Below are 25,477 nucleotides of genomic sequence, written 5' to 3' on the forward strand. Positions count from 1 at the left end.
ATTAAAAACTGGGAACAGCATCTACAAATAGGAAGTGTTGGCCATTGTAATAATATCACAATAATATCACCTTACCTCTTAACTGTTCTATGGACTTTTCTTTTCTTTTTGTTACCATAATGTGTGGGGTTCTGACTCAAATAGTTCAACCACAGTTCTATTTTTTTTTTCCTAAAGATAAGAGTGCTACCTTTTGCTTATTATTCTAAGCTGTAAAATAGTTGCATCCTAGTTTTGAACAATTTAACTTCAACTGCTGGTAAATTATAGCTTACTATTCATGATAAATTATTTGACTGAAGATTTGAGTCACAGGTTTACTGGGGATGATGTGTTTGTATTCAAAGAAAGTTCAGATTTGCATTGATAGAAAGTCAGTAGACAAAATATTAGGTTGTTGTGTGATGATCATTCACCCTTTATTATTGACTGACAGAAATAAAGAGTCACAGTCAAGTCATGGAGCGAAAGGGCAGTGTACAATTCTAGGTAATTTGCGTGGTGTGGATGAGTGGTAGTCATTTAAACAGTAGATGGAGTTGGGCTCTAAAAAGTTAACATAGAGCAAGACTGGGATGGAGTTGGGATGCCAGACCCTTCAGGAGTATGAATAGTCCTTAAATTCTATAGAGTTACTAATGTCAACCGGATCAATGAAGCCCCATTTTTTCAGATGATCATCTGGATTAATGGTACCAGTTTGCCTGGCTAAGGAGGATAAAACTTTCCTAAGAGAGTGGGTGAGAGTGAGATGGGCAGAAGAAAATGCCATGTGATGCATTTACTTAGCTATTCTTGTTGAAGACCTGAGGATGGTAATTCTTTTTCTTCCTAAAAAAGGGAAGGCCTGAATATTTGAAGTATTAAAATGTTATGAGTTGTAGGGTTGTAGAAAGCCCTGAACAGGAAGCTGAAATTTTGTGATTTGAGACTGAAATCTGGAACTGGTCTAAAATGCTGAAAAACTCAACACAAAGATTGTGAGTGGTCATCTGCAGCTATTTAGTTCTCATTTCCCTGTTATTTCCTTTGGTAGATGATACTGTGCAGTGGTTGTAGGTTTCTATCTTTTGGGAAAGCTTTTTATAGTAAAAGCAATGCATCCTTACATTTAGATTCTCCTGTTGGCTTTGGCAGTGGTAGAGGAACATTTTTAGAACAATGTTGCATTTGTGCCAAACTAGATCTGATCCTTTAAAAATTTTTAGACCTGATCCTTTTTGAATTTTAGATTGATAAGATTTAATCACTGGCTATACAGTAGAATGGCATAGATGACAGTTTGTCTGTACTACTGAAATCTATTGGTAGTTTTCCATCCTCCTCCTCCACTCCTTCTACTCCTACAACCCTCTCTCCCTCTATCTACTATTTCAAAACCTGTGAAATCACTTGTTGCTGTGGAAAAAACCCAACTCAGAAAAGATTTTGTTTTGCTGAGCTATTCATATATGTAGTGCCAGACCTTCAGGTCAGTTGCCATATTTCTATATGTAAATATGGCTTATTCTAAAGTAAAACCTCTTGTCATTTAATAGTGGCTGCTAATAATTCCACACCTTTCAGCGCAGCACTTCACCAGAAAGGAGATTCTTCTCTTCTCCTTCCCCTGTAATACACAGTTTTCATAAGATTTGAGCATCCATTTATTTAGCAGAGTTAAATTTGCAGATGTTATGTCCAGGCAAAAAAAAAACAAAAAACAACCCAACAAAAAACAACATGCTCTGTGCTTTGCCACTGAAATTCCCCTAATGTTGAGCCAGTGGGATAAGACAGGACTGTGCATAGGATTTCTCCTCTCGTTTTTACCTTTACGACCACTAGAGGTTGTCCTTCTCTGCTGTTTGTGAACCTCATTCTCCTGTCATTTCCTTTTGAAGCTGAAATTTTAGGTGGCTATCTAATAAATAAACCATTACAGGTTTATTCTTCCGGGTAAGTTTTGGAAGATGAAGACTAATCATACATGTTTATTTCTTTGTGTTAAGGAAGTATGTAGCTGTAATAGTGACTGTCAGTATTTGGTAATCTTTTAAGTAAAGAGATGGAGTTGCATACGACTGTATGTACAAAAGTGTTCATAAACACTTATTTGGAAGTGTTTGAGACAAAAACAGGTCTTGAGGATGAGTTCTGTAATTTCTGTTTTCACAGAGTAATGTTACCTGTGTAGTCCTCTTGCTGTGTACAGGGGTATCACAAGAACATGATCTAATCACTGGGAATGACAGCCCAGGACCTCAAGTGATATTGACCCTAAAGCAATGAAAACATCTAAGCTGATGTGAATGTTTGAAACATTGTTTATTTGAAATATTAATATTGTGTGCACTGTCTTGCTTTCTGCCATAGCACTCCTGCACTTCTTCTAAGCCTTTCCACACACAAATTCCTGCCTTTGACACTCACCTCTCACTATTCTCTATGCCCTTCTACTTACCCTCTCTTTCCACTCCACTCCTGGTTTGCTTTTTTCTCTAAGCCTAGAAGGGGCCAAGGAATGCTCAGGAGAGGCAATATCTTCAGAAGAAAGTGTGTTCCAGAGAGATTTGTTAACTTCAGTTAATCATAAACATTTATAATGCAGCCAAATGCAGCCCATGTTCAAAAGGAATTTCAAGACTTACACAAGAGCAAGTCATAGCAGTTTTCCTTGCATAGAATGAGTGGGCTTGGATTTTGACAAACAATTATGTAAAAACTGATTTAGTTAGAGTGATGAAGTGCTTAATAAAACATTCCTAAAAATGGTCAAATGATTGCTAAAGCTTAAGACTTTTGCACAGAAAGGAAAGGCTAGGTATTCTTTTCTAACACTTAAAATAATTTTGAAATATCTGAAATTAAAGTTTAAAAGTGGAAAGTGACAGACAAGTTGAACTGCAGGTGGCACAACCAGATTTACATGTAATTTAGGTATTTTTCTCAAGCTTCCCTTTGTTTCTGACATCTTGCTTCCCTGATGTTTCTGTGAACATTGCTTCTTGATAGATCTCAGGCAGAGCAACCACAAGAAAGGCACTGAAACCTGTGTGAGAAAGATGAACAAAATACATGAAGTACAAGAAAAGATAAACAGAATGGAAGAGTAAGGATATATAAATGAACTGATGATGATACTAAAGATGTAACTAATGGTTTTATTAGTCTATACTGGCATTTGGAGGAACTGCAATCTGCAAGCCAGTTGTTAATTTTACAGCTAATTTTTCTGAATCTATATGAAGATAATTCAGTCTGAAAAGGGACTTTTTTGTAGTTTCTTTCTTAAAAATAAACTAAAAAAGAAAACCAAAACCCCACAAAGGTTCCATTTCACTTGTTGAAGTCTTTACTTTGCTTGTTGAAAAACAAAGGAATATTTTAATTTATTAGATGAATATTTTAGATTATTATAGAATATGAAGCTCCATGTGGAATTCTCACAGAATGTTTTCTAAGGGAGTACTTAGTTCTTCTCTTTACAGTAATACTGAATGTCTGCCAGGATTTTTTTTCTTTATAATTCACTTACAGATACAAATACTTGGTTTCCCTGCTATATATGGCTCAGTATTACTTAGAGTACATCAGAATCTCATTTTAAAGGAAAGTTGGTAACTGAAGTTTTAAATTTGACAGCAGAGGGCACCAGTATCACACCAGATGTCAGTTGCTCACCAAAGTTTTTCAACAGCTGGCTTTCATGGACAGAATCTTTTCAGCCCTAGAAATAGTAGAAATAACTGTTCTGGCTGTAAATTCCCATTTCTCAGCAGATGTTTGATGTTTAGGCTAAATGATACCTCTGTGGGTTACTTAATTTGGCTTGCATGTTACAGTTTGTTATTTAGTGCACTGTAAATACTTTCCTTTCTGGCACTTACTGGTGAGATATTCTATCCTTCCCAAAATAATAGTTTGTTCCTGTGTCTGAGTGCTTTTCAGCCTTGTGTAGATTCTGTGGCAGGGATGCTTTCTTGCAGTCTGTGATTTTTAGGGTTGTTTTTGTTTGTTTGTTTGTTTGTTGACTTTCTACAAATGCGTAAGACAGGCTTTTATAAACGTAGTTATAGATCTAATCAGAAAAACTTACATTTGATGCCAACTCAGTCCGCATTCTGCAAATGTGAGCATTGGCAGAAAAACACCAATGTCTTTTCAAGCCTGAGAGGCAGAAATCCCTCGTTTTCTCTCATGCTTTGTGCTGTTAGGAGCTCATGGGTGTGTGAGCTATCATGAAGTTTCCTGTAAGCAGAGTTTCATAGTTCTAAGTTACTGTTTGCCAGGCAGAAAGCACTCCATGGTTTCATGCCATGCCCTCCCTGTGTTTGGTGCTAGGCTGTGGAAAAGCAGGGCTGTGATGGAAAGAGGATTCCTGTGGGTAGAATGGAGCACTCCCCGCTGAGGTTTGCAGCTCGACAAAGTTCATGCTGAAATTCCACTCTTCACACTGACACATTTGCTGAGATGGCCACGTCAGTGGGTGGTGGTGGGAGATATCTCCTCTGCTATAACTTAGAGCAGGGTCAGTATGACTTAGGCCCCAGGCTCAGTGCTTGAGCCACAAACCCCTTGGTTAAGCCCCTGGGCCGCTCTGAGCAGAGCAAGGACGTGTGGGCAGATGCCTGTTAGGCACAAGCAGGGGAACAGCTTGGCTGCCCTACGTGTGAGTGAGGGTGAAACCCCCCCAGGAGAGAGGGGTGATCTCCTCTGGCCACAGGGGCAGATGCTGTTGGGGGACATCACATCTTCTCAGCCAAGTGTGATTGCAGTGTGGAATAAATACTCAAGAATGACAAAAAATGAGACGGGTGGTAAAAACTGAGAATTGATCTGTAAATCCCAAGGACAGTGCAATTTTTCTTCATTGTCAGACTGTTGTCTGTGGATCCTGGGTGCCAACAGAAGAGTGCAAGAGAATTTCTGCTGTTTGGAGGCATGAGGTTTTAAATGGCTCAGAGAAAACTTGAGGAACTTTTTCTTATTAAGTAAAAGGGTTTATGTTGTAACCAGGAAAGCCAGACCTGATGGCATATGCAATGGATGACATCTGTGCAGTAAAGAAGCTACTAATTTTGTATAAACTTGGTGCTGTTCACCTGAGCTGATGTGCACAGGATGAGCTCCATGGGTCAGATGCATCTTTACAGTGCCCTATAAGAGAGATCACAAAATCCATATATTAAAGCTGCTGTTCTTGTTTACCATGCAGCAGCTGCATGTGATTTCCAGAGGTGTGGGCATCTAGCAACTTGAACATTGAACCAGCCTTTTACCATATGCAGCTGAATTCCTCTTAGCTTTAGTCCTTCCAGAGGGTAACAGATTTAAAAGAAAGAAAAAAATAAAATCTTGATGGGCCACTGAGCTTCTCTGACCTTTCAGTATCACTTCAACAATTAAGTTAAAATTAACCAGAATGAAATATTTGTGGTTGTGTGTCAGTGCGGCTCTGTAGAACACAATTCCTTTTGTATTTTGATTTTTTAACTCTTTATTTCGTGATTTTGTGCTTATTATAAATATTGGTTGAAGGAATTATCCTTTAAATCAGTTTCTTAATGAAGATAGTTGTTTCAAGAAGGGTAAAGAAAAGGTTGGTATTTTAGTATTTGTACCTTTCCAGTATTTTCAATTGTGAACTTGAAAAATAAAAATATTAAAATCTGTGATTTGAAAAAACATGCTTCTCTTGAAGAAAATCCACTAAAAATGTGCTAATTTAAAGTTAGTCACATTGCAGCATTGCATTTCTTGTTATTTTCTTTTTATATATATATATATACTATTTATGTTTTCACTGAATAGTTTCCTTTGCCATGTGCATCCCAGTTATCAACTCGTGGGGGCAGGCAAGCTCCACAGATTTGAACATAATTGGTTGAATAGTTTGTGTCAAGTGTATCATAACATAAGAATTATTTTCTGACCCCTTCACTGGGAGATGGATGGATCTTGGATGTCTTTCTCTGGATATTATGTACTGCACATATCAGAATTTGCTCACACACAAAAATGGAGGGAACATCCCCCACAAAACTCGTCAGACAAATGTTATCTCAATTCTTTTGTTGTGTGGGCTTCATTTGTTTCACAAGACTCAGCTTGTATAGATGATTCTAGACAAACCCTTGCTTGATATTAAGTGATGATAGTTTTGTGAAACTCTGTAAATTCAATTTAATGTTCATTACAGCAAATATTTTAAGTTTATGAAATTTTTCAGTGTATGCATACATGAATGCACACAGATATATGTGTAACTTAACATGTGCATATTGCTTTTTCCTCCTTATGTCATTCATTTTCTTTGCCTGTTGTAATATTTGAAGGATTGGAAATAGCATAGCACACAAAATATTTAGATTTTCTTCGGTTTCAAAAAGTTACAAACATTCTTTTTGGATATGAGGTTTCATTAACTGAGGCCTGAGAATAAATTCAAAGACAAGAGAAGAAAGGCACCTTATTTTTAAATAACTGATTTATTTCCCCAAATTAAAAACACCTTCATATCTGAATTCTGAATATTTTGGTAGTTAAATGTAGTCACTTTGTTACATAAAATCATAGAACAGTAGAGATATGTTTTCTTTTAAAATTTTCTTATTTAAAAAAATAATCTCTCTACATTTTGGTGTTTCTTTCTGACATTTGTCTGGAGGAGACTGAGGGTAGAGGAGAACACATGACAGCACTGCAACACATATCAGCATTTTGCAGAGCCAAACTCTAGTCAGAAGAGATTCACATTCCTCTAGAGGGAGGCAAAGAAAAATGGAATTTAAGGGAACTGAAATTCTCCTAGTGAATGGATCCAGTAGTTTTTTCAACTTTGTGGTTTTTCCTGGGGCTTTTTTGGTTGTTTAGTTTTGCTTGTTTTTCCCATTACCTCACTATTGAGGACAGATGAGAGTGTCCTGTGGGATGGGCATAGGTTATTGTTGACTTAAGGCAGAATATGGACTCAGAGTTTTAGGAGGGATTGGTCCTGTATTCCACACCTGTCTCTGACATCTACAGAGCCCGGCTGTTTGTACTCCAGCAGGGGAGAGATTTGTCTGTAGAGCTGGTAATTTTGTACTTGGGAATGTCCACCCAAAGGTAGCTCGAACATCACAAATGTTGACAGCTCCTTTGCTGTAGATTAGTTTTTTGTCTTATCCTCTGTGATTATTACAAGCTTGACCTGGTCACAGGTAATAAAAGAAGTGTCTGTGGGTGAACCACAGAGCCCATAAATGGTAGCTGGCTTTTTCACACGGTTCTGCAGGCCTGTATGCTCGGCTGCAAATGCCATTCCAGCTCTGTTTTCCAGAGCTCTGGGACAGAATTTTCCATTTTAAATTTGGACAGCTGTTGTATCTGGCTGCCAGGCAGCCAGTAGATTCACATGGATGATTCATTTTTGAACTGGGGTTTTCTCAGACACAAGGCTGACTTCTCTCCACTGTATTTGAACTAAACACAACCTGAGCCCTTCCATTTGCACATGTTGGAGGTTTTAGCCAGCATGCTTGAAAAGGAAAATCACAAAACCTTTCCACAGAAATATCTAAAGAGAGAGCAAGATCTAGCCCAGATTATCTCGTGTTGCTTGGCATTGAGTTTAGGTTCCTTTCCAAGCTCACTGTTCTCAAAGCAGCAGGGATTGTAAAGATGCAGGGATGCCCCCAGCCACTGATGTCATTGACAGTAATGAAATTCCAAGAGAACTGTAATTCACTGCACAAATGGAGTGTCTATCTTCTTGTTCTGTGGTTGTGCCTAGCACAGTACACGAGCATCATATCCCTGACTGGAGATGATAGCTGCTGCAGCAGGAAGGATTCCATTCAGAATCTCAGTGATGACATAAGAGAGAGGCCACTGCAGCAATAAAGTGGCTCCTTCGCATGTGGCCTCCCTGTAGATGTACATCCTCAGGAAAGGTCTAATGATTATTTCTACTTGACTGACTTTGATTTTACTTTATTGCTTATAATCTAGGTCATTTTTCTTTAAAAGAAAATACAACTGCAAGTTGTTTTAATTAATGCACCTTAAATTTTAGAAGCAAATGTTATGACAAGAATGTTTAGATAAAACTGCCCAGAGTGTAACTAAAACAATCAAATATATGCTCTAATAGTAGTCTTAGGTTTAGAAAACTCCAATTCAAGCAGCCCAACATTTGACACAATTTGGTTTTGAACTTTTCATCTTACTTAATAAAAAGGTCTAGAGATACTTCTTTTTTCCCTTGTTTATAGGCAATATAACTAATTTGTTTGGAGCATATGCTAAAATATATATGTGCACTCGTTAATTATTTTGTATATTTTCTTTAAGTTTTGAAAAAAACATCTGTTGAAGAGGTCTAAATTTCTCCAAATTTCTCCTCAATTATGGAGCCATTATGCTTAAATAATGAGTGGAAGTCACAATCTACCTTATTGAACAGGCATTAAACTTTCCCAAACTTAAAAAAAAACCAAACTTGTAATGACAAAATTTGTCTTAGGAATATTAAGTCTAACTAATTGACAGGCATCACAGAGATAAAATTACTGAGGTAGATTTCGGGTCTTGCAGGTATGACTTCTGTCTAGTCTCATAGATTTAATCTGTGTTTATTTGCAGTATTAAATGTAGATGGATTAATTTCTTTGACTTGCTGTTCCTGTTAGCACTGATCACACTGTTTTCTCACATAACTGTCTTCTTGCTAGCTTGATATTTCTCCTGCTGGGCAGGATGAGAATTCATGCCTTAGATTCTATCTGTATAGAGAAGGCAAACTGCTTTAATGACTTTGGTAAAATGAAACCAGTCATCTCCCAACACATTCCAAAGTCATGAAAAAGCCCATATTTATAACAGTAGTTCTTTTGAGGTTGAGGCTACTGTGTGCCAGTTCTTCCCAGTGTATTTCATGAGCGTTGTACTTCTAACAATACAAAAGTGGCTTGCTGGCCAGGACGTGGGTAATGTATTCCGTCGTGATTTTGTAAGAGCTGGAGCTGTCTGAAAAGTTCTTGGTTGCTCTCCAGCAGCCCTGGCTGGAGAGACACCTGCTTCACATCCTTGCAGTTGAGCCTCTAGAAAGTCTCATGGGAAAGGTCCCTAATTCCCTGCAGTGAAAGCCATCTGGATTAGCTCACATCTCATCCGGCAGCAGTTTAATCTCAAGTGGATTGCCTTTGCCCAAAAAGTCAGGGTAGTCAGGAAATCTGGCTGTAAAATGATCTGGTAATCTCAGTAAATAAACTAGTGTAGCTTTTAGGTTTTTAACTCAGTCCCAACTATATCTGCAACAGGATGTTTGACTGCTTATTCCATTTTTCTCTAAGCTTAGTGGTTATAGTGAGATATCTGAAAGGAATTTTTCATGCTGAAAAAAATTTAATTGAAATGACCACATCCCATTAATTCATTCTATGTATCCCTGAAAGAGTACATGATGTGTTACTGCTTGATAACTACATTTGCCCAGTAAATATTACTTCAGTAGTAAGAGGTCGATAATCTGTGAAGTGCTAAACATGCATCTAATTTTCAAATCTGCCCTTATTAACTGAAATAAAACCTGAAAAGTGGCTCACAGTTTTCATGCATTGGACAAGATCGTCTGAGTTACAGCAGTCATTTTGGATTCTTCTAGACTTCCAAATTATTGGGAGCTTGCAGAGCTTAAGATTTTGGAATCCAAAGCATTAGCTCCATGTAATACAGGCATGTGTAAAATACAAAGAATTATACAAGAGCTTTTTGTCTTGCTTTATAATGTGTAATTTCTTCATGACTGAAAATGTATAGTGCTTTTGACATGCCTGTTATGGTCTATTTAGTGATTTTTAGGTGATTTAATTGCACCTCCTTAACATTCAGGCTTTTGTAATTTTAACCACTATAGCATCTTTACACGACTGGGACAGATTTCTGGTGACTTAGAACTCTATTGTTCTTTACATTGGATTACATAGTAGCTCAATGAATTAAGGATATGCAGTAGTAAAATGATTTATTTTTTAATCTTTTGTAGGGCAAATTATGTGCAGATTGTATTTTCTTTGCTATTGAGAGGGCCAGATTTATATAGGTGAGGTCAAACTAGATCCAACAACTCTGTTGCTTAACATGTTACCTAGATAGGAATGAGTTGCATTATTGGAGGATAACATTTGTAGTCTACTAACGTGTATCCCAAAGTTATCATGTCAATAACAACAAAAGCAAAAAAAGAAACCTCAAAATTTCTACCTGCTAGTAGAAATGGACAATTATTTGCCAAAACACAAAGGTAAAAAGGGCTGGAAATTAGTTTAAGGAAAAACTACCATCATTGTATGCAGATATTATTTGTAAATCATCATGAAAATTATATCCAATGGAAATATACTCGAGCTCTTTATATGTGGTGGAATAATGGGGATGTGATGTAAATGACTTGCACTGAAAGTATCTTAAATTATTTTCTTCAGATTCTTTCAAATATAGCAGTTATTGAGCATTGGTTACTTCTCATTTGTGTTAGTGTGGATTTTTTCATGGTTTTCTTTGTTGTTTTTTTTTTTTTTAAATTCAGGATTCCTCCAGACACATTTTCATTCTAGCACTTAGTTCTGTTGCAAATTAAAAAAATAGGCTTTGGAAGAAAAAAAAAATCACATTTTCATATTTAAATAGTTATCAAGAGTAAAACAAATCTGCTAGTTCTTGCTTTCATTGATTACACAGAGGCTGAAAATTCCCAGTTTATTCCCACTTGTTATATCTCATTAAGTGTGATGATGGAAGTGGTGTGCATCATCATCATCTCTTTGAACACAGTGCTGTTAAATAAAAAGATAAAAATATTTCCTCATTAAGAATTTTAGCTGACTACCTCTTCACAAATGTCGGTTTAATGTAGTATTTTTCCTTATTTGTAATTCTTGTGTAAATGAACAGATGGGAACATTTTGCATGTAAAACTTCAGGTTTATTTAGGGAAGGGGTAAATGGTGAGTCTTTGTGCTCGTTGATACTTTTAGCGTAAGTTTGTCGATTCATAATTCGTTGTAAATCTCATTTAAAAAGTTCCTACTCTTCTAATCCTGAGTTCTGAGGAGCAAACATCCACATGTGTACTGCTATGATTTCTTGATTTGATCTGGGGGAAGTTTTGCAGAGGTGCTGCAGAACCAGGTAGGTAATTGCTTTCCTTCCGAGCCCACAGAAAAGTGATTTAGATTTAAAAGGAAGAAGAAAATGAGTAAGGGAGTAATTGAAGATTGGGGAAAGAAATTGCTGTCCCCTGCATTACCTTGGTAGCCAAATTGTTCCTTTTTCTGTAGAAAAAAAAAAAGGATATGACCAGTTTTGAGAGGATTTGTTTTATAAAGACACCATTAAAATTGGATTCCCGTGACATTTGGATGTTGTTCTATCATCAGTTCTTTTATGGTCCTGACTCTCCCATGGAAACTTCTGATGTGTTTTTGCCATGTCACCTTCAGAAGTGAGGCATGCAGAATAGGGATTCACCTGAGCTGCTTTGGGATTGGGAAATCAGCTACTACTGGGTCTAGCACCTACTCCATACTGCTTTCAGGACAGACTAGCATGATTTGGCGACTGATTTACACGAATGCTCTACACAGAACCGGTGCAAAATCTGTGTTAAACTGCCAATAGCTGTAAAAACAGAAATAAATTTGTATGTTAATGGCCTAGAAATGCAGGGAAATAAAGAGTTCCTGTGCCTTGGTGTGTTCACTTAGAAGATACTGTTACTAGGAATAATTTAAGGAATGAGTGGCCCTTATTCCATTAGCACTTACAGGCAGTACACCACTGCTGTGAACAGGCACCTCGGTGTGAGGACACATACCTACCTCTGAAATCTATACACCCCTCAGAGATTGCTGCAGAAGCCAGGAGTAGGACAGTGAAGCCATTCAGGATAAGGAAGAAAGCTTTACACAGCCAGAGCTGCATTAGAATGCTAGGTTGAGTGTAATTACTGCACTGGGATTTAGCCAGAATAGCTGTCATATTGTGAAACGTGCCACGTGATTTTTTAATTTATTTATTTTTTTTATTTAATGGCATAAGCAGATGTGATTTTGAGTTTTCATCTTATCAAAACCAATGAATTTCTTTTTCTACAGTATCCTATTGAGTTGGCTAACAAATTCTGGAATGTTCTGGTATGTTAACATGTATGACATAAGAGCATAAGCTGTTAAATACTGCTTAGATGCTGAAGCTGAAAAATGTAAAGATATTACTCAGCCTAGTGGAAGAAAAATAAAAAGTTGTGTGAAGAATTAGAGGTAACAAATCTATTTAATTTGTATTTCTTACTCTTCACTTTTCATACAGCAAAAAATGCCGTAGATTTTGTACTAAATGGATGCAACAAATATGCCTGAAGCACTGTGTTCCATATACTTAATAAATTATGTTGTAGGTGCGGTGTTTGCCTACTTTTAAATTATTCACTACAGCATTTTAGATAATCTAGCTTTGTATCTCATTTCTAAACCCACTCTTAATAACTTAATATATCAACCACAAATATTCATCATGTTAAGAAAGGGATGATTTTAGGGGGAGGGAGAAAGAAGGAAGGGAACAAAGTGTCTGACATTCCTTTTGAATTTGAAGAATAATTGAAGGTAATGTATTGTCTCACACATGCCAGAACTGTCTTGTGGATCCTCAGCTATTATCTGCTTCTGTATTTCTAGTTATTTAAATCAACTGAGCTGAAGATAAGGCCCTAGTTATCCTGGGACCCCACGTGACAGAAACTTTTAAAAAACAGGAACAAACTGAAAATAGCTGGGTTTATAGGTTTGACTTGGAGATAAATTAAAAGTGATGGAAAGATGTTTTTTCTGATTGAACATAGAACTCATAGTGATGGTAAGAGACAAAATGAGTCATCCTTACTAAATGTTGTGAGATTCCTCATGTCCTTAATGTTTTTTTGTTGATTTAGAATGGGATAAAGGAAAGAACTGTTAAAGCAACAGTAGGTCAGGCTTCTTATTTGTGTCCTGCATTTATTTTACCATTGTAAATGACAGAGAAATGAGTACTAGTATTTTCATAAGTGGAGAAATGTAGGTGGGTCTTGAAACTTTCTGTTCTTGTCAGGTATTTATCCAAGTGTAGCCTACCTGTGCTATAGCATGGGAGCCAAGAGTGCATGTTTAGCCCTGTGCTGTAGTTCTACTTGTATAAATTTGTGTAAAACTGGTGCTGTAGGGTTCTCTGTTGGCTGGTGCTTCCTGTGGGTCCCAGTAGCTTTCCCAAGGAAATGTACCTCGTAGACCTCATGACACAGTAAAATATCAAGAGGTGTTCCTCAGGACTTGTACTTTTTGGCCAAAATGGAGGTAGTTTTAAATGCAGAGAAGGATCTGTAAGATATTAATGCTGCATTGGGGGGACCTTTGTGTGCCTGTGAGACTCAGCCTCTCTTAAAATGCCCTTTTTGAAATGCTTGAAAATTGTTGGATGGGAAGTTTTCTCCTCCCAGAAGGTGAGGTCTCTGCAGGGCTTGTGATGTGTGTGAAGCAGTTTTATACTGATTTTAAATGTTCTGATTAATAAATACATCAGTGTGGAAGATGAAAGGTTGAGTTGGGGGAAATAGCCATGAAAGGCTATTGTCTGTCATTCAGATGAGCAGATGAAAGTGGAAAAAAAAAGTTTAAAGGGGAGCTTTTGGAACTTACAGCTCAGTAAGACATTGTTTTCCCTTCCTAAGCTACAACTACTCTTCTGAAATACTTACTATATAGATATATTTATGTATAAATATATATCTACATATAAAATCTTGGGTTCCACACATCCTCTTGATCCCCTAATTAGCCGGTGATTGTTTTGCTCGTACACCAGTAGCTCTAATTTGGAAATGTAGAACCAACAGGTTCTGCATGCCACCATCAGATTAATATATATTTGTCTACTTTAGAAGTTGCAGCAGGCATCTTAATGTATAAATTTAGCTTTCTACTATTTTTAATCTTTTATGTGACTGTGAATTATTGACTGGCTAAAGCCAACGTATGATACATCTGAAGCTAAAATGAGCAAAAAAGTAGAATCACTCATTTCTATCACTTAATGGCCTGACAGACTCAGCAGAAGGAAAAGTAGTAAAACTCATGCTTTTATCAGTGAAATGGGTGGATCAGACCCTGAGCACACTGCAGGAACAGAGTAATTGAAGAAATCTGTGCTGATCTTTGCCAGTTTTCTGGTAGTAAATGCACTTTTAAAGTCCCTGTCAGCTGGGTCTTGCAGAATAGAGATGACATTGCAGAGGAGCTAAGGATATCTTTCTGTGTCAGAATGATGAGTGGAGAAGGAGACATTGCAAAGGTGATATTGATAAAAACAGCATAGCAGAAGGGAGGCATTTTTTGATGGAGACACATTCTTGGGACTTCTGAGCAGCTTCTTTTGTGTAGCCAGGCAAATTTCCATGTCTAAACCATGAACTACATGAAGCTTATTCAAAGCTACATTTTATTCCATCCAATCAAAAAATTAGCTGAATTAATGAATATTTTGGGCACCTGTAGTTTTTCATGTAGTGTGTGAAACTGAACATCTGAAATATGTATGTGCGTGTGGAAGCTAATGGGTTCTAGTTATAGATGGTATGTTTATTCGTTAATTCCATAGGTGAAATCCACAGGTTCAGCAGGTAACAAAAAATGAACCTGAATTCCACAAGATGAATCTGTTTCTTTTCATATAAAATTTTATCTGAGGCCCTTTGTGTTCAGGAGTCCCCAAGATCCAATAGATTTAATACAGCTATTTAGTCTGGTAGGCTTTCTTTCTCTTTTTTGTAGTTTATTTGAAATTGTTCCATAACAGTTGTATAAATAGGTGATTTTGTGCCTGTTGTATCAATTATCTGTATTTTCATGTACTTTTAGTCTGTAGTACCACCAAGGAGTCTATCTGCCAGCAACAGCATGGGGGTCTGTGCTTCTAAAGCATTCAGCCTTTGGGAAATTCCATTCCCTAGCTGCAGAGGTGAATTACTGACATGCCAACCTCATAGTGTCAGCATTTGGTTTTAGAGTTTTTCAAGACACAGGTCATCTCCTTATTAAGGGGTTTTTGCTCTGCAAAAGGAGCTCTGTTGCTAAAAGTTTTTTGACACGGCATGCTAACATGGTGCTCATCAACACTGGGAAATGGACAGCTTTTGTAAAAGTGCTCATTGACTGATCTCGCTCTCTTTTTGCAGAATCATGTAAACCCAGCAATGGATTTCACACAGACCCCTCCCGGAATGCTGGCCCTCGACAACATGCTGTACTTTGCTAAACATCACCAGGATGCTTATATTCGGGTAAGGCTTCCTCTTGTCATGGAGGTCTTTGCAGTTGCCTGTTTGCAATGATTAGGTCCTGTTTGCAGTTGACTTTGAAGGGGAGTTTCAAAATCCTGATATCATTGCCAACAAACTCCAGGAAGACAAACCACTAAAACACGACATAAGTCTGTAAAAGCTCTGGGCGAAAGCTGTATGGGTGACTTGTCTGTCGTAGCTGAGTCAAATATTCTAGATACTACTTTTTGCAAGTACTTCTTTTTGCTTAGGCCTGCAAAGAGAAGAGTAATGAACCTGTGCCTTTGTCAGATGCATAATGGATGACCATAAGCTCAGAAAGGGGTAATTATGCAGAATTCTCTGACCTGCTTCAAGACTACAGCTCCAAAAACTGACAGCATTTTTTTTGTGGAAAGGAGGCTTTGAAGATCAGATGACTTGAGAGGTGACTGAGTTGGCAGGGTACTGAGAGTTAAGATGCTTCCACTAAAACTACTGCTGTAGGAGAGGTCAAGCTTTGAGTAAAATACATACAAAGAATCCTGATTCACTTGTATAACTCTTTCCTTCTCCCTGCCCACTCCACTTCCTACATTATTTCAAGGTTATTTCAAAGGTAGTTGGAGCAGGTTATGTGTTAAATCCCTACAAGAAGAGGCATGCAGCTGAATAATACCTGCCTCTGAAGAGAGCCACTTCTCCTGAGCTTTATTGAAATCAAGTGCTTGCCAAGCATAAACCGAGCAAGCACAGATAGGAGTGGAGGGTAGTCCCAAAAGTCAGTGTCTAGAGTTCATAGGGATGGTTTAATTCCCCAAGAAAAATGCTCATGCAAACCTGCTTAAAGAAGTTTGTTTATAGCAAGAAAACATTAGACACACCAATCTTTTCCACTAAAAGTCAAGAGTGATCTTTTAATATACATTATCATTTGTTTTCTGTTTGAAGTAAATTGGTGTCAAAGCTCTAATAGGTTTGCAAAGGGCCTGCTGATATCTATGGACATAATACCAGATGATGAGATTGGAGGATTTGCTTTTTAAATGGATCTTCCTCCTCTGTCTGAATCTAGCAATAACTCTTAGAAAAGACACTGTGGTAGTGTCCATTACAACAGCATTTATCAATCCCTATAAATCCCTGAAGTGAAGGGCTGTATCAGGTAATGAACAAAGAGCATGTTTTCTGGATAACTATGCTGAATAGCATTTTTGTTTATTAAAAGAGAATTACTTACTGTTTCTCATTAAAAATTGGTAAGATCTGGATTGTGATACTTCATTCTTCTGAAAATGATAAGTTTAGAGAATTAGAGGTAGCCAGTGCTTCCAAATGAGTCAGATGCATTTTAAAGAAGTCTGTAAAATTTGAAACTGGACAAAAAATTCTGTTGCAATAGGGCTTTCATTGACATCTCTCAATTTTTTCGTATTTTTTCATGTTCATGTTGCAAATGCTGTCTTAAAAATTGGATTCAGTGAAGCACGTAATTAGCCACTTTTTGGAAAGGATTTTGCTGCTGGCTCAGCCCTGTTTCTATAATGCAGTATTTTTTGATGAGAGTTTTTGTTGTTTTGAGCTTCCTGTTTTTATTCCTGCGTGGTTCCCGTTAGGAGAGTGCCTGTGTGCCTCATGTATTTCCCTCCTGAGAAAGAGTACACATCCACTAGAAGTGCCTTGTGGAGGCACTCTCAGATTCAATTGCTTGCCTAAAGCTGCTTTGGGGACTGTAAATGTGCTTTGGGAGTGTGTTTGTCTATCCACCACTCTGAGGAGCTCTACTTAGTGTTTATACAGCATTGCTGGCGCAGTAGGAACACCTCTGAGATGATGGTGTTGTGCAGTTCCTACAGTGTTGATAGTCTTTAATTGCAAAAGACACCTACTTTCTATCTCTTCATCTCCTTGACTTGCTAGCTGGTGTACAGTTGTTTCCTGTGGGCCCTGACATGTCTGTTCCTTTTTCGAGTTCCTTATTTCACGTCTAACATTACCTTTCCTTCGTGGCCCTCAGCTCCCAAAGCTCCCACAATGCCAATTTGCTCTTCTTGTATAGCCTGTTGACCTTGCTTATTTTTTCAGATGCATTTCTACTCCTGTACCCTAATAAAATTCCTCCTGTGGCCAAGCTAAAGTTTCCAGGAGAAATTGTTAGCTATACAGTCAGCTGGAACTTGCATCCTGAAAAATTTGTTGGACAGGAGCTTTTCTCCTTTTACTGTTACTAGGAAATAGTTTGGTTCCTAGGAGGGGAGATTATTTTCAACTTGGCTCTTTGCAATGCAATTGATTCCTGTGCCAGGGGTTAATTCCTAAGCCCCAGATACTATCTCTTCTATGCAGTAATTAGAAATTGAAGCTGAAAATCAGAGCTGGTTTGAAACTAACTTGGGATATCTGAAGTTTTCCCTGATAGAATGCAATGTATTAAGCAGAGACACTATCAGGAAGGCATAATGGTTTCACTGAGTGCATTGTCAGTGCTGCATTTTAATGGGCAGCACAATTCCCTGCAGTCTGACCTGTGACTCTTAGGATGCCCCTGCTGCATGACCCTTAGTTCTTCTATTAATGAAAATAATTGATAAGCAGAAGTTAGAAGAGAATACAGTCAATAAGTAATCTCTTCCCTTTTCAATCCCTGTTTTGCCTCTCTTAAGGAGATTCTGCTTAGAAGTAACTTGCATAATAAATAGATTAGTTAGGTAAGAAGGATATCTGAAACTGAAGTGCCCTTTTGGGGGCTGGCAGTGGGGCTTCAAAGACCAGTAGAAAACTAATGCACTTCAGCACACCAAAGTAGGAAGAGTAAATACAATTGCAATTTGTTAAAGAACATGGGTGTGAAGGCACTGCAGCAGATGGGTAACTCTGCATCTGGAAAACAAAAGGAATTTCAGCGTGAAAACATGGGTGTTGCACAGTGAAGGAGGAAACAAACATAACCACACTTTCCCCCATTTTATTTTTTTATCTACCTCCCCACAATCATTTCTTTCATTCACCATTGTATACTATTGTATACAATTTTCCCCATTGTATACTACTTCCTGAAAGTGCAGTAATATATATTTTTTTTTACTTGCTGTCTTTCAGATAAACACAGTGTTTATACAAACTTTGAGTTAACAGATTTTGAATCTCAGGGTTTCATTTGCCATACAAGATGACTGGAGACTCCAGCAGAAAGGTTGTTTAGTGAATGGGAAAAAAACAAACGTTTTCTTTGACTGTGTGGTGTTGTTAGTTATCATTTGGTTTTTAAAAAAGTGTCCTATTGAATTAGTTTCCTGTAGAGTTATCTCTTCTTTCTCTTTAATTAATTGTCTGGTGCTATCAGTGACAGATATACACTGGGGTTTTTTTCATGTTGCACTTAAATAATCAATCACTATCATCAGAGGCTTGGCTTTTAAAAGGTGATGACATAGTATGTGGAATGCATTGATGGAAGTAATGTTGAATTTCTGCAAGAAATTTTAAAATTTTCCACATAAAATAATTGGCAGCTTCCCAAGCTCCATAATTATAGGACAGCTAGAGTGTATAATTAAATTTAACAGAGAAGAAAATGATTGGAATAAAGCTTTGTGACAGATAATTTTTTTGTTCTTTTGTAGCAGACAAGTCATGTGTTCCCTCACTTTCAACTTATTTCTTTCCAAAACTACTTCAGCTTCACATTCTACTAATTTTAAAATTAAAATTATAAGTTACCACTGAAGACAGACTTTATTCAGTACAGACATCTTGAAATTTTTCTTACTGGTAACTTGTAGCAGTGTGCCTTTTAATTTCTCTGAGTGTAAAGAGGGTCTGTGGAAAAACCTTTCTCATTCTAATGAATTTGGTTTTGACAAATTGGTGGCTTATCTATATTTTTCTTCTGTTTCTGATCAGCTATATTCTAGCAGGACTCACTGCTGTTTTGGGGTCAGATTCTGCCTTGAGAAGATACATACTGTGTCTCATCATTTTGTTTAAGCACAAGGGATTGATGCTTCAGGCAGAAAATGCAAATAAAAGCAGCATCTTTAGGTCTGAATATTGGCTGGTCACCTGTTTTGGGTTCTGTCCAGTTGGCTGCCTAAGTTTATGTCCAGTTCTTTGCCCTTTATTAGATTATCAGGCTCTTCATCTGTAGGAAAAAATATCATTTTACTCTACCCTGAAATTCAAGTCTCATCTGCAGAAAAGAAATTTTATCTGTTTTCCTACTAAATCCTAAGTAGCTTTTATCTGTTTTGTTCAAATATTTGTTTGATATTGAATGTAAGATTTCCCATATGAAAGATTATCGCTGGGGCAGGAAAGCAGTGTTTAAATCCATGCTGAAAATTGGTTCCATTTTATAATGGATCCAATGCTACTAAATTTTTGTGAGTGATGTGTAAGATACTTAGTGGTATGCCCTTAGATTTTCTGGTTTTGCATTTAAAACAAATTTTAAAAGTTATTACAATGTTCCAAATTAAAAAAAAAAAACTCTACACATGCACTTTGGTTGCACCAAGAATTACTTTGATTACCTGAAAATTAGAAGCTGACTTGGTTTATGGTTAGTAGTAGAAAATCCCCCTTCCCCTGAATTTGCTGAGCTGGTAATTTGGTTATTCACACAGTTGTAATACAGGGACACTCCTTCCCCAGCAGCAACATTTGGGGAGGCTGAGGAGGGAGCTCTTTTGAATTTGAAGCTTTCAGAAGTCAGAGAGGAAGAGCAGGTGCTGTTTTCAAGTGCCAGTGATGCAGGAAGGAAGATTGCTGGCATCCTGCAGAGACCTTTCAGAACTTAAATGGGTTGAGTCACAGTCAGACTGTCTGCCATATACTTTATAACCCATGCAGTTGTTGTATAGGAGGCTGCCTACACATCCTTCCGTCAATTCACAAAGTCTCCTCGTGCCTACTCACTCTCTCCTGATCAGATATGAGGAGTCCAACATATAATTTCAGCATTTTCTGAAATAAAATTGGGCTTGATTTCTGCCATGCTTTCTTCCCCTCCCAGGAATGGTAAGAAAAGAGATGTAACTTATTTTTTTTTCTGTAGAAAGTAGAAAGAAAAGTGAGGTTTTTTCACATGGGTCTTCCTGGTGAGTCTCATGAATGGATGCCATTTTTTTAAGAGACCTAATTGACTATGCCAAGTTCCCAGCTTATAACATGTTCTTGTCTTTTGTCTGCCAAGCTTTCCATTCTCTGTTCTTACCTTCCACTCGCATGTCTCTCTTTCTGCCTGTGTTTTGTTTCTTCCCAAACATCACACAGTGTTCCTCCTTTACATGACAACCCTGAGTGCCTCCATCACTGAGGGGGATTGAGATGGGTCCCTCTGCAGTTAACTGTGCGAAATCCTGGAGTGGCTGATTGCAGCATAACCACAAAATGAGCACTGAGGAAGAGAATCATAAGAGAGTCACGGCACTCTCAGCACAGCCCTGTGTGGAATGTGCAGGGGGATACACATGGCATCTTACGGCCCTGCGTGTGTTCAGATCACTTTCCATCATTCATAGCACACCTAAACTTTCCCAGGTTTATGGAAGCTGTTGTCTAAATGACATCCTGATCCAAAGGGCCCAGAAATTGTTGCAAGCCTAGAAACTGTCTTCAAAAGGTTTTGAATCACACCATGGGTTGTAGCATACATGTAGCAGTAGCATACAAGGATTGGGCTCGTTTTTGTGGAGCCACAGTCCCTCCACCTGAACAGCTGAGTATGCATATGAGGAGAGAAAACTCCCTCTTGATTGTCACAGCTTTTCCCATTTACTCCATGTCCAGAGCATTTGTGATGTGCCTCTGCCTGCCAGGCTCATTGATGTGCTATAAAGGTTGGTGTTTTTCTCACATAGCCATACCACAATAACATTAGGGCACCCACAGGGCCTGTTTTACAATATGAAAGAAAAGAAAATTCAAAAACTTGCTATATTCTGCAGATACTGCAGATTTCTGCCTTCCACCTCTGCCATTGGTGAGCCAGAAGAGAACTGCAGGAAAAGCATTGCCTTTTTACATGTATGGGGGGGAAGGAGGGAGAGGAATACCTGGCTGGTAGCTGTAAAACTGGACCAGTTCAATGCCAAATCCCATTCACATACCTGTGACTGTGCAAAGTGAGGAGCGCATTCTGGTGCTGCTTCTGAAGATGACAGCACAACAGAGCCTCCTCATCTTGGGCCTTACCACCACACTTTATGATTATTTGGTTGGTTCTTCACAGAGAGAAGAAGATTCTTCTGCAAAGAAAAAAAGGAAGATAAAAGACAAACCACTGCATTTATCTTTAGATGGAAAATAAAAATTACAGTCATGCTTCATGCCTAAGGTGTTTGTGTGAGAATGAAAATTTATTGCTAGGTGAGCACCTGCAGAACCATGCATATTTGAGATAGTTTGGTGCTGCATTTGTTTGAAAAGTGTAACTTCATCATAATTTTCCAGAAGAAAACCCCAACTTTTGGAAATATTCAGCCATCTCATATCAGTGTCTCCTTTCTTATTTTTCAACATCTGTAGAAGGTCTCAACTTTTCTTTCAGATCTTTGTTTAAATTGAAATTCTAGTGTCTTCCAGAGGCAGACATAACTGTTGCTTTCTTTTAGCTTTGCCATGAGACTTTTCTGTAATGACTCAGGAATGTCAAGGAAGAGTGAGATAAGGGAGAGAGGAAGGATAGGAAATTAAAAATACAGCATCAGAGGGGACAGTGCAGAGTGGAAGATGTTGGCAGAAGACTGATGCTAAAGCAAATGACAAGCTACCTTAGGAAAAAAGCAAAGCATGTGATGAGGATGAATGGAAACTCAGTCTGTCTGAAGTAGAATCTCTTACCCTTCTCAGGAAGCCTATCTTAAAGATTTCCTTCTTAGAGTTACCTAAAGCACCTAAATGAAGAGGGAATGGTGAAGCCTACCATATGTGATAAGGAGGCTTAGGAAAAAGAAAAGCAGTGTCAAGAAAAGGAAGAGAATCCCTTCTATTTCTGTATATTTAAATGCTGCTTGACCTTTCATTTTGGACCTAAGGAGGTTTTTATTATCTCTACTAACTAGCTCTCTGAACCTCTTGATATTAACCTGAAGCAGACTGCTAAAAAGCTTCTTCTCTGTTAAGACAGAATCATTTTACAAAATTGGTCTGTGGAAATGCTCCTTTTTAATAGTGCAGCAATATTGGTTGAATTGCCTGCTCTGGGACTTATTAGAAGTATTAATGCAGCTACAGTAGATCTTGCCTTTCTTTCAGTTCCATATTTATTTCCTAATCACAATGAATCTCTATTTCATTGCCAAGCTCTGATTTTGGCTCAGGAGTCTGAGAATTACATCTGCAGTTGCCATGGGCAATATGCTTTGAGACAATTTCATCTTTAATGTGAAGGATTAAGGGACTGGCTAAGTCGATATTTCTTCCCAGTGAAGAAGAAATGTTTCTGTCTGGTGGTTTCAGCCTCCTGGATTTTGATGAGGAAGATTCTGAACCTGACGAGGAAGCTGTCTTCAAAATTTTGTCTTTTGTCTGTCATTAACTCTTAGTTGCAGGTATAACCTGCACTGCTGAAGCTGATGCAGACTTTAAAACCCACGGTAGTCAAGTGTGGAAAATCCTTCACTTAGTCCACTGTCTTCCTGAGGGTCTATTCTGGGCTCCTGAGGTAGTGACAGACTCAATGAATAATTCAATGGAAAATCATAAAGGCACACTGCCATACATTTAGAAAATCTTTTTTGATTTTGAGGTTGGTGTCTTGTAAGGATTTTTTTTTGTTGCTGGGGAATTTGCATTATCCCTCTGTGGTCTTGGCATGATAATTAAATTAATTTTATTTTAAATAAAAAAAATAACTTTTGATGTTTTTATTTATTTATTCTGCATATTTAAATTTTAAATATTTATTGTACTTATTATAAGTTTGGATTTTTTAAAATTAGATTTAAAACCAAATTTTTATATTTATTTTATGGCCAGGCCACTGGTAGGTATCTTGTTAAACCTCATAGAGCTTTCCTCATCCCATCCACCCAGACTGTCAAGACCCTTCTGCAGAGCCTTCTCACCCTCCAATAGATCAGCACTCCCATCCTCTTTGGCATCACCTGTGAGCTGACTGAAGGGGCACCCAATCCCCTCATCTAAATCATTGACAGAGATGTTAACTCAATACTGATCCCTGGGGTACACCACTTGTGTCTGGACACCAGCTGGATTTACTTCCGTATATTGATGGGCATATATAGTAGAGAATTTAAAAAATAATAACTATACAGAACTGTATTCTACTACAAATACTGTCAAATTCTCATGCCTTAACAGGCTATAGACTTGCATCTGTAGAACTGTCAAGAAAATGGATAACAGTGAATTCCTAAAAATTTCACCTCCTTACATTTTTAGAAAACATTTTTAAACTTCTTCCTTTCTCCTCTGTGCTAGTCAATTAATCTCATTCATTTTCTTCTCATTCTATGCTTCTCTCACTTCATCTTTTTTTTCCTTCAATTTCCTGAGCTGCTATTGTTTTGTTCTTGTTTATTTTTATAAACAACATCACTAAGGCTTTTCCTGTCTGCCCTCTCTTGGTAATTTTCTTTTGTTTTTCTTTTGAGATTTTTGTCTGGACTTTTTTGCTTTTCTCTAAAGAAAAAATATACATTGTTGTTGAACACTACACATTATGGTGGATTCTTTTTCTCCTTCATGGTAATGGGCAGTATTGATCAAAGACACAAGAGAAGGAGAAGAGCATCTGCAGAATTTAATGCTCCTGTACTGTGAGCTCATTTTGGTTTTTAACTCTATAACATCCAGTGTATTATAAGCTACATTTCCTTATTTGTCCTACCCAATTCTGTAACTTCACAAGGACTGAAGACAAGAAAAACTGGCAGAAATAGATTTGTAGTATCAGAATAAAGGGCAGCCAAGTAAAAGAGTGTCAAGAAAGTACTGAAGGAAGATGGGCTATGCGCCAGCAGTGTGCCCAGGTGGCCAAAAAGGCCAATAAAATCCCAGCTTGGATCAGCAATACTGTGGCCAGGACAGTGATTGACACCCTGTACTCAACAATGGTGAGGGCACACCTTGAATCCTGTGTTTGGTTTGAGCCCTTCACTACAAGAAGGACATTGAAGAGCTGGAACGCGCCAAGAGAAGAGCTGGGGAGGGCTCTGGAGCACAAGATCTATGAGGAGCAGCTGAGGGAGCTGGGGATGTTTAACCTGGAGAAAAGGAAGCTCAGGGGAGACCTTAGTACTCTCTACAACTCCCTGAAAGGAGGTTGTAGCAAGGTAGGAATTGTTCTCCTCTCCCAAGGAAGAAAAAACTGGACAAGAGGAAATGGCCTCAGGCTGTGTTGGAGGAGGTTTAAGTTGGATACTAGGAAAAATTTCTTCATGGAAAAGGCTGTCAACAATTGGAACAGTCTGCCCTGGGGAGTGGGGAGTGATTGAGTTACCATCCCTGGTGGGATTTAAAAGACACGTAGATGTAGGCACTTAGAGACGTGGCTTAGTTAATGGTGAACTTAGCAATGCTGGGTAAATGGTTGGACTGGATGATGTTAAATGTCTTTTCCAACCTAAATGATTCTGCAATTCTATGGTGCCAGGAATTCTACTGCAATGTCCACAGGCTCTGCTTTGTTCTCCCCAAGCAAAATCTAACCCCTGTAGCTGCTGATTGTGAATGTCTGGTGGATCTGCAACTCACTGTGGATTTTTGATGGGGAGGAGGAGGAAGATAATAGGGTGGAGCACTTAATGAGCATTAACGATAGACCTCTGTTTAGAGGAAGGTTGTGTGGGCTTGCAACTTCCTCACTACTTTCCTTTCAGTGGTAAAATAGCTGTTGTGATAAAAACGTGACTCAAGCCAGGAGTATGCTCTATAGATAGAAAAAAGTATTTTCTGTCTTGAGCTGTGTGTTATATTTCTTTCCCTACTATTGTTTTCACCAGTTTATGAAGTGAATGTGTCCATTCCCTGCTTATTTCTCCTCTGTAACCAGAGTGATAAAGGAAATAACATTAAAACCGTGCCCTTATCAGCTCTATTTATAGCATTTTACTTCGGAACAGGATATGAGTCGTGAAGTCGTGAGAAGAGTACTGCAAATATAATAATGAATGTTGTAAATCTGTTGCCAAGAGT

The 25,477-nt window shown here is 38.0% G+C and overlaps 1 protein-coding gene across 4 annotated transcripts in view; it reads left to right on the top strand.

Moving 5' to 3' along the window:
• ELMO1 (engulfment and cell motility 1) overlaps positions 1 to 25,477 on the top strand; it is a 302,673-nt gene that overhangs the window by 126,452 nt on the left and 150,744 nt on the right. For all 4 annotated transcript variants that reach the window (XM_088054072.1, XM_014248665.2, XM_005519061.3 and 1 more), the window contains one exon: positions 15,233 to 15,337. In XM_088054072.1, coding sequence (XP_087910198.1) covers positions 15,233 to 15,337 — 105 coding nt within the window. The remainder of the gene's footprint in view (positions 1 to 15,232; positions 15,338 to 25,477) is intronic.

The sequence above is a fragment of the Pseudopodoces humilis genome, chromosome 1 (genome assembly GCF_049639895.1).
Source record: "Pseudopodoces humilis isolate 2021_Gansu_Grassland_sample_001 chromosome 1, ASM4963989v1, whole genome shotgun sequence".
Classification (NCBI taxonomy): Eukaryota; Metazoa; Chordata; class Aves; order Passeriformes; family Paridae; genus Pseudopodoces; species Pseudopodoces humilis.